General features: G+C 41.1%; 1 protein-coding gene across 3 annotated transcripts in view; it reads left to right on the forward strand.

Annotated features, from left to right (window-relative positions):
* The window catches only part of LOC308643534 (zinc finger protein 441-like), a 42,280-nt gene extending 25,264 nt beyond the window's left edge, over nucleotides 1-17,016 (forward strand). Inside the window, exons 1-4 of one of the 3 annotated variants that reach the window (XM_081283358.1) lie at nucleotides 8,501-8,698; nucleotides 13,210-13,336; nucleotides 13,545-13,605; nucleotides 14,252-17,016. In XM_081283358.1, the coding sequence (XP_081139484.1) occupies nucleotides 8,696-8,698; nucleotides 13,210-13,336; nucleotides 13,545-13,605; nucleotides 14,252-15,140 (1,080 nt within the window). In that variant the 5' untranslated portion in view covers nucleotides 8,501-8,695 and the 3' untranslated portion in view covers nucleotides 15,141-17,016. Of the gene's footprint in view, nucleotides 1-8,500; nucleotides 8,699-13,209; nucleotides 13,337-13,544; nucleotides 13,606-14,248 lie in introns of those variants that run through there. The other 2 variants (XM_081283356.1, XM_081283357.1) reach the window with 2 other exon arrangements.
* Nucleotides 17,017-18,057: the final 1,041 nt, after the last annotated feature.

Here is an 18,057-nt window from a genome sequence, read left to right on the forward strand (position 1 = left end):
GGTGAGCACTGTACCACTGAACCACAACCCCAGTCCCTACAATATGCTGTTTTAAAAAAACTTTTTAGTTGTAGAAGGACACAATACCTTTATTTTATTTATTTAATGGTGCTGAGGATGGAACCCAGTATTCCACACATGTGAGGCAAGCGCTCTACCACTGAACCACAACCCCAACCCCAATATGCTTTCTTATTTGATTCCAGAATGGAATCAAACACAGACTAAGACTTCAGAGTATACACCCTTCATTACCCACCCCCAATTAAGTATCCCCTACCACTCCCTGGTGGCTGCCACTTCACTGTGCCATCTCCCATATATACCACAAGTGTCATGTGGCCCTCCAAAACGCTGGCACTGCAGGCTTCCCCAGCTGGCTGAGGAGGAGGAGGAGTGGGACCAGGCCAAGGACTCTGTATCACAAGCTTGTATCACAAGCTTCTTCAAGGGTCTGGTCTTTCCTAAAGTGTGATAAATAGATTTTTAGGGGAAAAAAAAAAAAACTTAGAAAAGAGAAGGGGCTGGGGCTGGGGCTGGGGTTGTGGCTCAGCAGTAGAGCACTGGCCTAGCATGTGCAAAGTGCTGGATTCGAGCCTCAGCACCACATAAAAATAAAAAAATAAAGGTATTGTGTCCAACCTCAACTAAAAAAAAAAAAAATTGTTTTAAATAATTAAAAAAATAAAACTAAAAAAATAATTTTAAAAAAAGAAAAGAAAAGCGAAGGGGCAATTTTGAGTACTCCTCAAAGCGGAGCAGTTCAGATTCTCAAAGTCTGTCCAGCAGAGGTGGGGGACAGAGAGGAGAGGCTGGTCGAGGCAGGCGTCCTCTAGGCATGTGGCCCACCAGGCTGAAGAGCTGCTGGGGTGGGCAGGTCCGTCTGACCTACAGGGAAAAGGCTGCCAAGTTGGGGTGTTGGGGTTTTAAAAATGCCTGGTGGAGACCGGGAGTCCCCGAGGGAATACGTGTGTTTAACGTATAGTGGAAATGGGGAAGGGGAAGGGGAGTGGTTTTCCAAGAGATTCTCCATAAAATCAAGAATTAGAGGCTCTGTTTTAAGTGGTTCTAGGGGTGGATGGGGCAGTTTCCATTGCTGGCCTGCCTTGTGTGGCCCTGGGGAGCTTCTTGATGCTTTGGGGCTCTCGGCTCCACTCGCAGCTGCAGAGTCCAAGCCCCCATCCAGCCAGGGCCGTGCGGGAGCTGCCCTTGGCCTCGGTGTAGAGCTGCTGCCTGGGGAGGGGCGGTCTGCAGAGGGGCCCTTCCTCTCCTCCTCTCCAGTGCTCGGACCTGCTGCTGCCCAGGAGCCTTGATCCGCCCGAGGTCACGACGTCCCGCTGGTGCGTGTGGTTTCCCTTCGTAGGTGTATAAGTGTCCCCCCGCCGCCTCCTCTAGGATGGGGGCCCTTCGTTTAGGATGGGGACCCGCGATGCCTCCCTCTCCTTGAAGTGAGGACCCGCGGATGGCAAAGCTGTCTGACGTGGTCCCTGCGTTTTCGTTCCAGTGCATTATGATGAACCCCTGTGTCAGCGTCGCTGTCCACCTCCACCTCGCTGTCATGGTCACTGCTGTTTCCCACAGCCCAGGGAGCGGCCCCCCTCGCGCACACCACACCGGCCAGAACGTCACCTCCCCGCCCTTCCTTTTATATTACATGATTGAAGGTGTTTGCATCTGCTTTTTGTTTTTCTTTTGCCTTTCTTAATTTTCATATATTAAAATGTCGGTCCACTTTTTGGCTTATTTTTCTTATGAAGAAAGTATTATGTTCCCCATCCCAATTTATAATTTGGCTGTTTTCCACAGACCAGATGGGAATAAGATGCTTGTTTCCAAGTAATCAGTTGGTCCCTTCCTGATGAATCGAGGAGTTGTGGTTCCTGCCGCCTTTTAGGACTCCTGCTCTATTGGGACTCACTGCTTCATCCACAGGTGGTCCACTGGAGACTCTTCCTTACCCACCATCTGTTGTTAATCTCTGATCTAGTAGGAGTGTCCTGCTGGCATGGTGCACGCCTGTAATCTCAGCTCCTCTGGAGGTTGAGGCAGGAGAATCTCAAGTTCAAAGCTACACTGGGCAATTTAGCCAAACTTTGTCCCCCATTTTTTTTTTAATATTTTGGTTTTTAGTTGTAGTTGGACACAATACCTTTATTTTATTTATTTTTATGTGGTCACAGAGGATCGAACCCAGGGTCTCGCACGTGCTGAGAACGCACTCTACCACTGAGCATCATCCCCAGCCACCCAAAAATTTTTAAAAATAATTTTTTTAAGGGCTAGGACCGTACTTCAGTGGCAAAGTACACCTTAGATTAATACCCAGTGCAGCTAAAAATAAATAAATAAAAATGTATGTATACGTGAGGGTGATCAGTATTGTAATTTAAAAGTCTTATTGAACTTCATGAAAATAGAATGGACAATAGAGTCCAGGAAGGGCATCAGGAAGGGAGAAGGGGTGTGAAATGAGAGGTTTTGGGGAAATGAAATTGATCAAATTAAGGTATATTTATGTACACATATCACAATAAATTCTATTATTATGTATAATTGTAATGCACCAATAAAATATTTTTAAAAAGTCTTTCAGGGGTTAGGGCTGTAGCTCAGTGGCAGAGCACTTGCCTAGTATAAGTGAGGCACTGGGTTCGATCCTCAGCACCACGTGAAAAATAAATAAATAAATAAAGGCATGCTGCACATCTACAAGTATATAAAAATATTTTTAAAAAGTCATTCAGTAGGCATATGTATTTGGATATTAGGCAAGCTATTACTTTATAGTTGCTAGGATTTTAAGCATTGGTGGGTAGTTATTATACTTACCAGTTTGGGGAAAGTAGTTTCTGTTGATTAGTCACAGGTGTTTTGGGAATTGTAGAGTTTCACTGATATATGTGAAAGGACATATCTTGGTGATATTGAGCCTTTTCTAAGATTATGTGCCTTTGTTCCCCTATTTCATTGTCCAATAACATCCATAATGTTTTTCCTTTGCTATAGTGAATTGCTCTTTTTAAAATTTTTTTCCTTCTTATTGGTGCATTATTATTTTTTTAAATATTTATTTTTTAGTTGTAGTTGGACACAATACCTTTGTTTACTTATTTTTATGTGGTACTGAGAATTGAACCCAGGGCCTTGCACGTGCTAGGGGAGCACTCTACCACTGAGCAACAACCCCAGCCTGTTATTGGTGCTTTATAGACATACATAACAGTGGGATTTGTTATAATATATTCATAGGTGCATACAATAAGACAGCATAGTTTGAACAATTTCAATCCCCAATACCTTCCCTTTCCCTTCCCTCCCTCCCTCCTGATCCCCTTATTCTATTCTATTGGTCTCCCTTCTGTTTTTTTGTTTTTGTTTTTGTTTTTGTTTTTGTTTTTAATTTGTCCTAATTGGTTATGCATGACAGTATAATGCATTTTGACACATTGTACACAAATGGAGCACAATTTCTCATTCCTCTGGTTCTACCTGGTGCAGAGTCACACCAGTAGTGTAAATAAATAAATAAATATAATGTATACATATTTATAATATATATACATATATATATATATAGTAATAATGTCCATCTCATTCTACCGTCCTTCCCATTCCCACAGCCCTACCCTTCCCCCGACTCTCCTCTGCACAATCCAGAGTTCCTTCACTCTTCCCTATGCATCCCCCATATGAATTGCTCTTAATGAATATTATTTAGTATTGAATTAATGGTGATCTATAAAACATCATGTACAAGCTTCAAAATACCGTCTCAGTGCAATCACAGAGCATGCACTGGATTCCATAAGGAACAAGTTATGACAAGAGTTGTTATAATGTTTTACAAGCTTCCTAGTGGGTCAGAATATTGCAAACATTCAATGAGACAATAAGATTTGTCTTCGGAATATGGGTTCTATAAGCGAGGATGGTATGATTCCTTTTGTCAATCAGACATGTGTTCTTTCTCATCAGGGCTACTCCAATATATGGAATATGGCAAGGGAACATTTGGGTAAAGATGTCAGGCATAATCACATTTATGCCATGAATTTAGCTACAATATAGTAACTTTTCTATAATGTTGTAATGATTCATATTCATTTTCTGGGTCTACATTTGGGGAAGAAAAAGGGAATATCAAAGCACTGAAGATGTGTACAAAAATTCCAAGGAGAACTGGACACGGTGGCACACGCCTGTCATCCCAGCGGCTTGGGAGGCTGAGGCAGGAGGATCACGAGTTCAAAGCCAGCCTCAGCAAAAGTGAGGTGCTAAGCAACTCAGTGAGACCCTGTCTCTAAGTAAAATACAAAATAGGGCTGGGGGTGTGGCTCAGTGGTTGAGTGTCCCTGAGTTCTATCCCCCATACCCCCCGAAAAAATAAAAAAATTTCAAGGAGAAATCTAAGGTAACTTAAAGGAGAAAGCAATGTCCCTCAAGAATCTTGGAGAAGAGAGGAGTGTGGTGGCACATGCCTATAATCCCAGCAATTTGGAAGGCTTAGGCAGGAAGATCACAAGCTTGAAGCCAGCTTCAGTGACTTAGCAAGACTCTGCCTCAAAAGAAAAAATAAAAAGGACCGGGGATGTAGCACAGTAGTAAAGCATTTTTGGGTTCAATTCCCAGTGCCAAAAAATAAAATAAAATGAAGAATCTTGGACTAACAGGAAATTGGGAGAAAAAAATGAGACAAATAACCCCAACTTCAAGTGGATTTGATCTCAGAAAACTTTCTCCAAACATGCATTCAAGTTAGTACCCATAACTTCTACTTTGATACAACATCTTGGCCTCTTTTATTTCCTCTGGAGTCAACAAATGCTTGTTTCATGCTCATTTGAAATGGAAACATTCTAGGTGCTAAGAGTCAGTAGTAATTAAGAACCAAGATGCTGGGCACAGTGGCACAGCTGTAATCCCAGTGACTTGAGAGGCTGAGAAAGGAGAATCGCAAGTTGGAGGCCAGCCTTAGCAACTTAGCAAGGCCCCAAGCAACTTAGTGAGACCCTGTCTCAAAATAAAATATAAAAAGGCCTGGGTGTGTGGCTCAGTGTAAAGCACCTCTGGGTTCAATCCCCTGGTACCCCCAAAATAGGAAAAAAAGGTATTCTCTGCCCCCAGATTTTCATGTTCATTTGGGAAGCTCTCCTGTACCTGGATGACAGAATGGCCAGTTATGTGATAAGGGAGGCCCAGGTGACTATAGGAGTAACATGTCGTTCAGAGACCCAGTCAGGGGATCTTAGAGGCGTCTGGAGGTGGTGATGTGTAAAGTGAGACCTGCAGCATGTTTAATTGCGATTCAGGTGAGGCGGGCAGGTGTGAGACTTTTCCAGGTATAAGGAATAGCAATTACAAAAGTTCAGGGAGACAGAAGCATGGCACATGTGGAGATGATGATGTGTTTACTGAGCCCAGTTGGAAGGAGCTGAGGGGGTTCTGAGACATCAAGGCAGACAGGTGGGAGCACAGTATCATGGGACTATGAAAGCCATTTGAAAAGTTTTTTTTTTTTTTTTCTCAGCACAGTTGAAAATCTCATTTCTGCATACGTGGTCTGATATTCCATTGGGGGAACATTCATGGATATTTGAGTTGATTCCCATATGGCATTCTCATTAACATCTAATGCATATCCTTAGCAGATCATCTTTATTAGTTATTTTAGTTCTGCATCAAGGAGGTAATTGCTGGGTTACAGGGGAGGCCTCCATCAGCTAGAATACACACTGCCAGTTTAACACAGTGTTTCTACCAGTCAGTTGGCTTTAAGTATGAGCAACATGAGAAGATTCCTGTTGGCAGACTCTGTGTAGATTTTTCAGTTCCAGTCTGGAGGTTCCAGCCTGTCAGCACCTATGTGTATTAAACAACCCAGGTTTACCCCATGCCCCATTTCAGGGATTTTTATGTATGTTTCTAATTGATTTACGTGATTGATTAGCTCATTGGACCTTCATAATTTTCTCCATCTCTAACCCTACACCTTTGCCCAGAGCTCCAGGGGCTAAGTTCAACTTTACCATCCTTTTGTCAATTACAAATGAAAGTAATTTTTAAAAAATATTTTTTAGTTGTAGTTGGACACAATACCTTTATTTCACTTATTTATTTTTTATGTGGTGCTGAGGATCAAACCCAGGCTCTCGCATGTGCGAGGCAAGCATTCTACTGCTGAACCTCAACCCCAGCCCTGAAAATAATTTTTTGAGTCTACCCTTTAAGCATAACTTGGTTTTTCTGGGTACCAGACCATTCCCAATCCTGAAACTACATAGAAGTCCCCAGTACCAGTGATCTTATTAGCACACACAAAAAACAGTCTTTTCATTCCACAGATTCCAAGAGACTTAGAAGTCTGTGGGTCAGAATCTCCAGGCTAAGATCCAATAGTGTGTGTCTTCAGTGATCATGTGGTGAAAGGTTATGGAGAATAGCAGCAAAGAAAATGTCCCTACTACTCCCTCAGAATACCACCATCTATTCTGTAAGACCGTTTCAAAAGAGTCATTTATGAGGAAGCATGTGAGAGAGACCCAGGGGATTCATCTTTGGGTCTGTTTGAGTTTTTGAATGGGAGAAGTATTCTAAAATGCCTAGGATTTATTCTAAAAATGACTGGATGGATCCATAGTGGTAAAGATGAAATAAAGAGACAGTTTTGAAAGAGAAAACAGAACATGTTAATACCTAGGCACATAGTACCTGGGGACAACCATAACTGTGATCATTAGGGGTCCTCTGAAGCAGACGATAAAGGGGAGAGTTTACATCCATTAGCATTTTCCATATCGGATTGTTCACATGAAAACAATCACTTGATGGCATCTTTTCGTTCTCAAAGGAATCATAATTCCTGCTTTTTAAAGCCAGGATGTCTCAGGATTTTTCTAGTCTATAAATAGTCAAGACAGAATGTTTCCTATTCACAAAATTGCATTTGGCATCTCTTTCTCATTTAACTCATTGATGTTGAAGTGAAGCTGGTGAATAACCTGCAGTGGGGAGAAGAGGCCAGTGCTTCTAAGCTGAGGCTGGTTTTGAGCCTGAAAAAAGAGGGCGGTGAACTTCCCCAGAGGGCAGTGAACTTCCCCAGGGTGCTTAATGGGAAGCAGCCCCTTCCTGTAGGTGATCTCCAGCTGGTGAGAACAACTGCAATGGGAAAGATGACAGTGAGAGGTGGCGGAGCCTGAAAAGCAGAAGACCCTCATGCAGATGGAATTTGGGGCTTTTGTTCTTTCTGAGGTTGTTCCTCTGGTTTCCTTGGGGCTGTTTCCTAGACAGTATTTAGGTTTGGGTATGCATACATTTACTGGAATCTCTGTATAACTTGTGTACATGAAGGAAATGTGGGAAGGTCAGGTTTAGAGAAAGACACTTTAGTATCCTCCTGGAGAAATTATTTGTGAACTTTAAAGAGATCTGATTTCTTGAGATCTGAATGTTAAGGTGACTCCAGGTAAGGGTGTCCCTCTGGTGAATATTAAGGCTTTGAAGGAAGAAGAGTTTCCCCACAGCGATGAAGGGACTGAAGGGTATAGTGAACTCCCAGAGTAAAATTCTTAGGTGTGCCTCAGCACCAGGGACTGATCCATTCTTGGGCTCCATTTCTGCCTTCATTCTGGACCTCAAGCTTGGGCATATGTTTCACCTTCTGAATGTGCAGTTTCCCTTGTGAGCCTGAATAGGTGGGCTGCCCTTTTGAACCAATTCAAATATTTGCTTTTCTTCCAGCTTGATTCCTTTGTAAAATACTACCATAGAACTCCAGCTACTTCATGAAATGAATAAAGAATAACTGAATAGGGGCTGGGGATGTGGCTCAAGCGGTAGCGCGCTCGCCTGGCATGCGTGCAGCCCGGGTTCGATCCTCAGCACCACATACCAACAAAGATGTTGTGTCCGCCGAGAACTAAAAAGTAAATATTAAAAATTCTCTCTCTCTCTCTCGCTCTCTCTCTCTCTCTAAAAAAAAAAAAAAAAAAAAAAGAATAACTGAATAAGTCCCTTGTTAACATGTTTTTATTTTCTTGGATGAAAATGGATGGATTGTCAGAAAAGGCATGACACACCACCTTGGCCACGATGATAACTGCCTCACCCCAAACTTCTGAGCTCTGACAGTGTGCGTCCTGCATTAGTCTGAGTTGACTTCCTTCTCTGAGGTGATGGTGTCCCCATGGGACACTCTGAAGCTGCCTGAGCGCACGCACTTGTTACCCCATTTCCAGAGGGTAGAGGAAGAGCCCAGTGTAAAGTCAGTGCCACTTCTGAATAGCCAGGATCAAGTTCTGCTTAAAAGCAAGACTCCCTTAGGATAGGTAAGGACCAGGCCTTGGGAGAACCGCGGGCTGGGAAGGGCTGTGGCTTGAGTCCATCATTTGGGATTCAGCCAGGTAGTGGATCCTTCTCTTGTCACTCAGGGCTCAGGGGCGGGTCCTCAGGGGCGGATCCACTAGTCGATCAGAGTCGTGTGGGCGGAGTTTTGTGAACTGTCCAATCAGAAGCACGGTTTGGGAGAGGCGGCGACCCATACTTCTCGCGATCTTACTTTCTGGAGCCGCCATAGTCGGTATCTTGGGTTAGCAGTCGGAGGAGGGCCCGGGTCGAGGAACGGTTGCGGCTCCGTTACGTCCGCAGATTCTGGCCGGGTGGGCTGCTTAGGGAGGACGCGGGAGCCGGCCATCACAAAATGGTGAGTGTTGTAGGGCGGGTGTCTGCCGGAGGGGAGCAGGGTCTCCTTGGAAACGACCGGAGGCAGCTGGGGTGACCCAGGCCTCCCGGCCGCCGCCCGAGTCTGCAGCGGCCTGCTTCGCTCCTTCCCCTCCAGCCAGCGCGGTGGGGCTGGGCCGCCTAGGGACGGCGGCGTCTCGTCCCGTCCACTCACCGCCGCTGGGGCCTGGAGTCTTGTCTGAGCAGCTCGGTGTCCGCAGCCCCGCGTCTCCCCGTACGCTGCGGTGACCGTGGGAAGGTCACGGGGAGACTCCCACTCGTATGTGGGGTTCGAGCTTGGAAGGATTTGTTGTGGGGTCCCCAGAACCTCCTTTCTCTTCAGGGTAGTCCAGCGTTCCTCACATCTTCTAAATGCTTGGGAAGCAGGGTCTCAAATACGCGACCTGTCCCCTCAGCCCCGTGCTTCTTGGGGCTGACAAAGATTGCCAAACTCATTGGTAAGGAGGATCCACATGCACATTGGTTGGTGGGAGTGAAGGGTGTTGCCCTCTGTGATGTAATCGTTATTTTCCCTGGACTGTCTCTAGACATTCTTTTTAAAAAATAAAATGCTGGTTGAGGTAGGACATGCCATCATTTGAAAGGAGTGTTGCAATAGGAGGAAAGCCTCAACTGTTGAGGTCTGGAAGCATCTGAAGGACTAGGCAATGGAGGAGAGGTCGGGGTGTGGAGGGTGGCAACATCAAATCCTAGATATGAGAGCGTTTGCCCCTGAGGTCAGCCCCTTCTTAGGATGACAGTAATGTAGGGATTGTGTTCTGGTTCAGGCTGACTCAAAGTTCAGAGGTCTTGAAGAAGAAGAGAAATATAAGGAAATTTCAGTTAACTGTTTTGTTTCTACTGATCATTTCAACTAATCATTTTTTGAGGCAAAAAGTGGGGTTTTTGGAAAGTGTGTTCTGCCCTTATAGATTCAAAAACGGTAAAGGACATCATTTTGGTGTAATGAGAACAGTGTTTCTTTGCACTGTTTTTCCAACACAACAAGGAAATATGAGATAGGGATTCTTTAATCGCCACCGTTTACCATGATTACAGTGTTTGGGTAAAATTTATAATCTTCAGGTATTTGCTTTTGCATCCAGAGAGTTGGTCTAATCAGAATGTAATTTGTGCTGAGAAAGTCTAGGTGGGGCAATCTGATGGAAAGAAACCTTGGAGAAAATATTTATGAATTTGAGAGTTTATTTGGGTGTATAGAATAAAAAATAATTTTGTTTTTGTCCCACATTCTGATACAGACAACTAAAATCCTTGGAAGTTCCTGGGCAATAGGAGTGTCTTTCCTTATTTATCACGAGTCCATATTAGGCAATGTCTGAATTCTTTAATGACATAACAGAATTGAACCCTGGGCCTTGTGTATTCTAGACAGTTGCTTTAGCACTGAGCTGCATCCCCAAACCTTTTTTATTTTGCAACAAGGTCTCACAGAGTTGCTCAGGCTGGCTTCTTGATCCTCCTGCATCAGCCTCCCAAATAGCTGGGATTTCAGGCTTGCTCCGCCACACCTGACTCCAGCCTTTGTTTTTAAATTTCATTTTGAGACAGGTTTAGTTATTCAGTATGGCCTTGAACTTGCCTCAGCTTCTTGAGTAACTGTGATTACAGGCAAGCATGTCTAATCCCAACTCTAGGCCTTTTATTATTATTTCTTGCCCTTTGTTTCTCTTCATCTATTGATTTTTGGGATTTTGTCGTTTAGGTTTTTGAGGTGGCTGATTACATTAATGGATTTTTAAGTTCTTTTATGTTTATAATAGATCCCTCTTAGTTTTGGCATATAATTCTGCTTATGAATTGAAGGATGTAATTGATATTCGATGAGGATTTTTTCATCAAATAAGAGATGTTTGTGGGTTTTGTTTTTTTCTAACATCTCTAGTTTTGATATGGCAATATGAACATCATGGCATAGATTATTAAGTATTAACCTCTGCTTCTATTACTGGGAAAAGATTGTAGATGATTTTCATTAAATATTAGTCAAAACAAAGCAGTGAGACCATGTGAGCCTGGTCCTTCCTATTATTGTTTTAATTTCTTGACTACATATAGACTTATTTACATTGATGTTTTTTGTTTTTGTTTTGTAGTGGGGATTGAATTCAGGGGCACATCCCCAGCCCTATTTTGTATTTTATTAAGAGACAGGGTCTCACTGAGTTGCTTAGTGCCTCGCTATTGCTGAGATTGGCTTTGAACTCCCGATCCTCCTGTGTCAGCCTCCCAAGCCACTGGGATTGCAGGCTTGCGCCACCGTGCCTGGCTTTCTGTGAGAGTTTTTGTAGATTGCTTCTTTCTAGGAATTGATAGATTTCATACAAGTGATAAAATTGATGAGCATGGTAATTGTTTATAAAATTCCTGAATCTGCTGTTGAATTAGTAACTTTAAACAATGGACTTTCTTGAGAGCTGCACAATGCTCCTAACATTGCACATTTGCAACTGAAGAATGTAACTGAGGAAATAGCTGCATACTGTGGCTAACTCTGTAACTTTCATGAATACAAAGAATAATGTTTGCATAGACTTTAATTTAGAGACATATAATAAAGATTGCTGGTGTAATTCTTTAGACCTGCTTTTCCATCAGAGAACAGTGCTCAGTCCGACCCCAGCTGTTTTATCTTCAAGATCTGCCAGTGTTGACTCTTATTTCTTCCAATCTCCCATTGCTCCTCTCCGGAACCTGATAGTTTGGCCGCACTGGTCGCGGCACTTGGGTTTGATCCCTAGCACTGGAAAAAATAATGAAAAGAATGTGTGCTTGGCCATTATTAGATAAAGCATTCTGCCATATCCAATGACTACAGAAATCATGCTGTTGATTTCAAATATACCATTAGTAATTTTCTGTCTTCTTTATTTGTCAATTACTGTTGAACTCTCCAGACATGTTTGTGTTGTATCTCAAGATATGGTTGATCTATGATTTTCCTTTCAGTTCCATGCTTTTGCCTCATGTTTGATGCATTTTTTTAAAATATTTATTTTGTAGTTTTCAGCGGACACAACATCTTTGTTTGTATGTGGTGCTGAGGATCAAATCCGGGCCGCACGCAAGCCAGGCGAGCGCGCTACCGCTTGAGCCAACATCCCCAGCCCCTTGATGCATTTTTTAGAGGAATATATTAAAGATTGTTGTGGTTTCTTGGACAATGGACTGCTTTACATTTAATCCCCTTGTTCTTTATTATTTTGTTATCAGATGCAGCTTAATTAGTCTCTATATCTTCTAGATGGTTTCTTATATCAATGCTAGAATGGTGTATCATTCTAGATAAATTTATTTAGTCTTCGTCTTTATATTGATCTTATTTTTCAAATATTTACACACTTTTTTATTGAAAAAAGATTGCGTACAATTATAATTTGAAACAATGCTTTCAAACATGTATACCTTGTCAAGTGGCTAAATTGAGATCTTTGACAGATATATTACTTTATATGTCTAGTGTTTTGTTTTAGAACACTTAATTGTAATTACTTTCTGTTGACTATAGTTAAGATCATTGTATTGTACCCTGAAAAACATTATGCAATTACATTTTAAATAAGGAAAACAGTATTTAATGGACACATAGACAAAAAACTGGCTCACTACATAATAAGCATAGTGTCCTGCTGGGAGTGGTTGTGCACTGGAGGCTGAGGCAAGGGGATTATAAGTTGGAAGACATCCTGGGTACCTTAGCAAGATCTTGTCCCCAAAAAAAATTTGAAGAAAGGGATGGTGATGTTGGTTAGTGGTAGAGTTCCTGTGTGTTCAGTACATAGTACTACCCCCCTAAACGTTAAAAAGTTGTAAAGGGTGCTGAATAGCATAGTTTAAAAGGCTTTTATCAATATTAGGCAAACTATCACTTTCTAGTTCCAATGATTTTAATCATTATACATTTTAAGCATTTATTACACCTACTAGTGGGGACAGTAGTTTTTGACATCTTGTCAAAGGTGTGTTTTGGGAATTATTCAATTTTACTGATGTGTGTTGGTGATACATAACCCATTCTAAGATCATTGGCATATACTGTTTGGGTACACTTAAACCCTCTTTACAGTTGCATTGTTGAGATTGATAGTAGTAGCAATTCCTAGATACTGATAAAGGTTGGATTTTGTTCTTAAGCATTTCTAAGAACTTGCAGTCTTGGGAAAGCTTGTGTTAACTCTCTTGTGCACACCAAGTGGTAGGACTTTGTTATAAGAGGTACAGATCAGGTTTATCAAAGAAGTTGGGGTGAGCTGGGAGGCTAATGTGTGTTCCTGTTCTGCTGTTGTGTTAACACATAGTTGTAGGTTAGCCTCAGAATTGTTGAGTGAGGATGTGACTGTGGATGGAGAAGAAGAGTGTGGTGACCAAACATGGAATGAACTCAGCCTCATGTCAACTCTATGAAGTGAACTGCAATCTCCAGTATGAAGTCTTACCCTTCCTCTTGGAAATAATATGGGATGTTTTTTTTAGGATTCAGTGACCTTTGAGGATGTTGTTGTGACCTTCACCCTGGGAGAGTGGACTTTGTTGGATCCTTCCCAGAAGCAGCTCTACAGAGATGTGATGTGGGATACCTTCAAGAACCTGGCCTCTATAAGTAAGTGTGACACTGTTCCCTCCTTAGTCATTCACAGAACAAGTGTTTTCTTGCTCATTAGTTCTGCTCCATTATATGGAATATGAAAAAGAACATTTGGGTGAATATATAGGTTTGGTCAAATTATGCTATCAACCTAGCTAGAATCAAATAATTGTTCATCAGTGTTTAAAAAATGGATATTGATTTTTCTGGGTCTATATTTTAGAAAAAGAAAGAGGAGGTCAGACCACTGAAGATGTGCACCAGAATCCCAGAAGAGAAATAAGGTAATGAGCACTGAAAGGAGAAATCAATGTCCCTCAAGAATCTGGGAGTGACAAGAAGTTTTAAAAACAAGCAAATGATACTAATAAGCCCAGCTTCAAATTGATTTTGTCTCACAAAATTTTCTCCCAACATGCATTGAGGTCTGTAATCTGGAAATTTAAAATCCAAAATGTTCCAACATGAAGCCTGATGTGACATGTTCTTGGGGGTTCATTGTGCACAAGCTTTATACATGCCTAAAATTATTTAAACATATCATGTGAAATTACCTTAAGGCTGTTCAGGTGCTGTGATACAAAGGTGAACTTTGTGTTCCATTGTGACCCATCCTCAAGATATCTTACTATGTACATGAAAATATTTGAAGATCCAAACATTTTTGATCCACAGGATTTTCCATAAGGAATACTTGATTGCATTTAAAGGTGGTATAGACATTCAGTGTTTGCCAAAACAGTTTTCTTGAAAACAGTATTAAGATACTCCATAATAATACAACTACTTTGATAATATTGGTGTTCAGACCATCCAGTAGAGCATTCAGTCCATTCATATTAAAAAATTCTTACAAGGCATAAAAGAGTGCTTCTGGTAAGTCATGAAGAAGGAAAATCTTAGTAATGTGCTTCTCATTTCTTCCAGAAGTCAAGAGGAAGGGAGATGCTATGAACATAAAGAAAGTAATCAGTGTGGAGAAAGCGGCAGCTGTAAACCTGATTGTCTTGAAAACAAGATAATTCCTCCTGGAGTAAAATCAAGTGAAAGCCCGGTGTGTGGAGAAGTCCTCAATGTGCCCCTCAGAGCTCACATTGAACAGAAACCATATGATTATCCAGAGTATGGGGAGAACCCATATAAATATAATGAATGTGGAAGAGCCTTCAGTTCTCCCCAGTTCTTTGAGGAATTTGAAGGAACTCAAATTGAGGGCAGATATCATGAATGTAGACAATGTGGAAGAGTCTTCAGTCTTCCCAGTTCCCTTCAAATACATGAAAGAATTCACACTGGAGAGAAACCCTATGTATGCAAGGATTGTGGGAAAGCCTTTACTCGTTCCAGGTCTGTTCACAGACATGAAAGAACTCACACTGGAGAGAAACCTTACATATGTAAGCAATGTGGGAAAGCCTTAAGTGATTCAAGTTCCCTTACAATACATGAAAGAACTCACACTGGAGAGAAACCCTATGTATGTAAGGATTGTGGGAAGGCTTTCACCCATACTAGGTCCTTTTACAGGCATGAAAGAACTCACAGTGGAGAGAAACCCTATATATGTAGGCAGTGTGGGAAGGCCTTGAGTGATTCAAGTACCCTTAAAATACATGAAAGAACTCACACTGGTGAGAAACCCTATGTATGTAAGGAATGTGGGAAAACCTTTAATTCTTCCAGTTACATTCGAATACATGAAAAAGCTCACACTGGAGAGAAACGGTATATGTGTAAAAAATGTGGAACTGCCTTTGGTTATTACAGTTCCCTTAAAAAGCATGAAAGAATTCATGTTGGAGCAAAACCCTATATGTAAGGAGAGTGGGAAATCGTAGATATTTCATTTCCTTTCACAAACAAAAAGACACCCTGATGAGAAACCCTATGTGTATAAACAACGTAGGGGAAAATACAGTCACTGCAGTCATGTTCTTAGACATGAAAAACACAAAATAGAGACAAACTCTATGTGTATATAAAATGAGTGTGGAAACACTATTAGTTCTTCCATTATCTTGGAATACATGAAAGAATTCACACAGGAGACAAACACTATACATGTAAGCAATGTGGAAAAGGCTTGCATTCTTTCCATTATATTGAAATCCATGAATGAACTCCATGTTAGAGAGAAACCTTGTGTGTTGTTCCATTTCCTTTCACAGACATGGAGGAACTCACGCTGGAGAATAACCCTGAATAAAGTACGTGGGAAGACTTTGTTATTACATAAGCTTTCTAGCAGACTTTAGAATGCACATTGCAGAGAACTTGTATTATGTAAATCATGTGGGAATGCCTCTAGTTATCTTGGTTCTATATATATATATATATATATATATATGTGTACATAGCTACAGTATGGAGAGAAGCCTAGAATAGAAGAGAAATGCAAAAAGATTAAGTTGGCCTACATATACACAGGATCAAACTCTGTGAAAAATACAAGATCGTTTTCAGTTTTAATAATTTCAATGTCCTGTGAAAATTTCTCAGGTAGTGGAACCCTATAAGTGTAATTAATATGAAGAGCTTGATATAATTTGTTTAGCATTCTCTAGAGAATTCACTGTAGGAAACATACTAAAGCTTATAAATATATTATGTTCATAAGTGGCTCATTCTGAAAGTAGATCTCTACAGTCTAGATTTCTAATTTATATTCTTAAAAATAAATGTTGAGAAACATATCTCTGCAAGTTTCATTTAGGCAATAGCATGAGAGTTTATATATGTAGTTGTCTTTCAGTCAAATGAGTTTTTGTCCTTTGAACTTGAACCATGTTGTGGATCCATAGGTGAATTAAACTGTGTTTCAAATGTGCCATAGGCCTAACTTTTATGCAGTTTTTAAATAATTGTGGTTAAAAGGCTACTGAAAAGTAAGGTGGTTTTAGAGTTTTTTTGTTTTTGTTTTTTTGGTACTGGGGTTCTACATTTTTTAGAAAGACTTTCTTGTAGATTAACATTTTCTTTTTTTTTCTTTTTTTTTTATTGTTGTTCAAAACATTACATAGTTCTTGATATATCATATTTCACACTTTGATTCAAGTGGGTTATGAACTCCCATTTTTACCCCGTATACAGATTGCAGAATCACATCAGTTACACTTCCATTGGTTTACATATTGCCATACTAGTGTCTGTTGTATTCTGCTGCCTTTCCTATCTACTATCCCCCCTCCCCTCTCCTCCCCTAGATTAACATTTTCTTTTGATTTTGTATTTTCACAAAAACTTATTGGCAAAATTCAAAATGTAGTGATAATATATATTTTGGGATACAGATCTAATAAGAATAAGAATTCTTTATATATGGAATAATAATTCAGTTAACTGGGAATTAAAAGTTAAGAATTTCTGTCACACTAATTACAGATATGTTCTGTAAAAATAATTCTTAGCTGAAAGGCTTTGCAAATTCAGTTCATTAGATTTGGACTACAAATCATAATTGGTGTATAAGGTATTTTTACCAGTACCAAGGAAGAAACAAAAATCAGAAGAAATCAAAGACCACCAAAAATAGATATTGTTTCTTACCTTTTTTTCTAATATCTGTATGCTGCTTTATTTCACATTTCATTGCATTTGACCTCCTTGTTGACAAAGTCATCTGTTTGCTCAGAGATGGATTAGAATTATTTAGCAGAAAAGAGAAAGAATAAATTTGTAATTATTGACTACCAAAATTAATGTTTTTAGTTCTTGTTTTTTGTTTTTTTGTTTTTTGTTTTTTTTTGGTACCACAGATTGAACCCAGAGGTGCTTAACACTGAGTAACATCTCCAGCCCCCACTCCCCCTTTTTTTTTAATCTAGAGACAGGATCTCACTAAGTTGCTTAGTGCCTCAGCCTCTGAACCATTGGAATTACAGGTGTACCACCACACCCAACACAAGCTAGTGGTTCTATTTGGCAGTTCTCTTAAGAGGTGGGGCCTCCTTGGAGAAACTGGACATCTGAGATGTGGGAGATGTTGGAACACCAGCCTCTTCCTCACTTTTTGCTTCTGAGCCACCATGAGGTGAGAAACTCCCTGCCATGCTGTTATCAGTGGCTGAAATGACAGAGCCAAATGTCAGGACTGACATCCCTGAAACTGAGCTAAACTAAACTTTCCCTCCTTCCAGTTGTTTATTTTAGTTTTTTGTCATAGAGATGGAAAACTATCAAACCAAGTGACCATTTAATGAGAAAATAAATGTGGATATAAGGAAACCATGTGCTGCTATCATTGAGAAAATGGGTGAAAGACTCAAGCTCTTTTGGACACCTTTAGTGCTGCCTCTGCCATGACAGACCCAAAGAGCTTGGCCTGGAGCACAAAACAATGAAATAGGAGGTGCCCGGGTCACTCATGTGAGAACTGGAACTTCCTCCAACTTGACCAGAAGACACTGAGCACCTACAATTAAGAGTAACCACTCTTTCATAACCAGATCTAAATTGCCCCCTTCTGGAGAGCCTGCCAACTGCCTTTACTGCAAGGCAAAGGCCTGACTTCACACTCTTGGCTCCCCCAGCTCCTGTCTTCCCTCCGACCCCACCTTGACCACGTGAGACTGCAGGGAGCTCCTCAAGCCAAGGCCTTTCTGTGCAGAGAGATGCTGCAGGAAGCCTTTGTTATGGGCTGGGAAAGGGAGTGGAGATTGAAGGCACCCCAAGTCTCTGCTTGATTCTGCAGACCCTGAGACAGCCAATCCAATTTGGCCTCCTGCAGAGGCCCATCA

This window comes from Spermophilus citellus, assembly GCF_964194105.1.
Source record: "Spermophilus citellus genome assembly, chromosome: 3".
NCBI classification, from domain to species: Eukaryota; Metazoa; Chordata; class Mammalia; order Rodentia; family Sciuridae; genus Spermophilus; species Spermophilus citellus.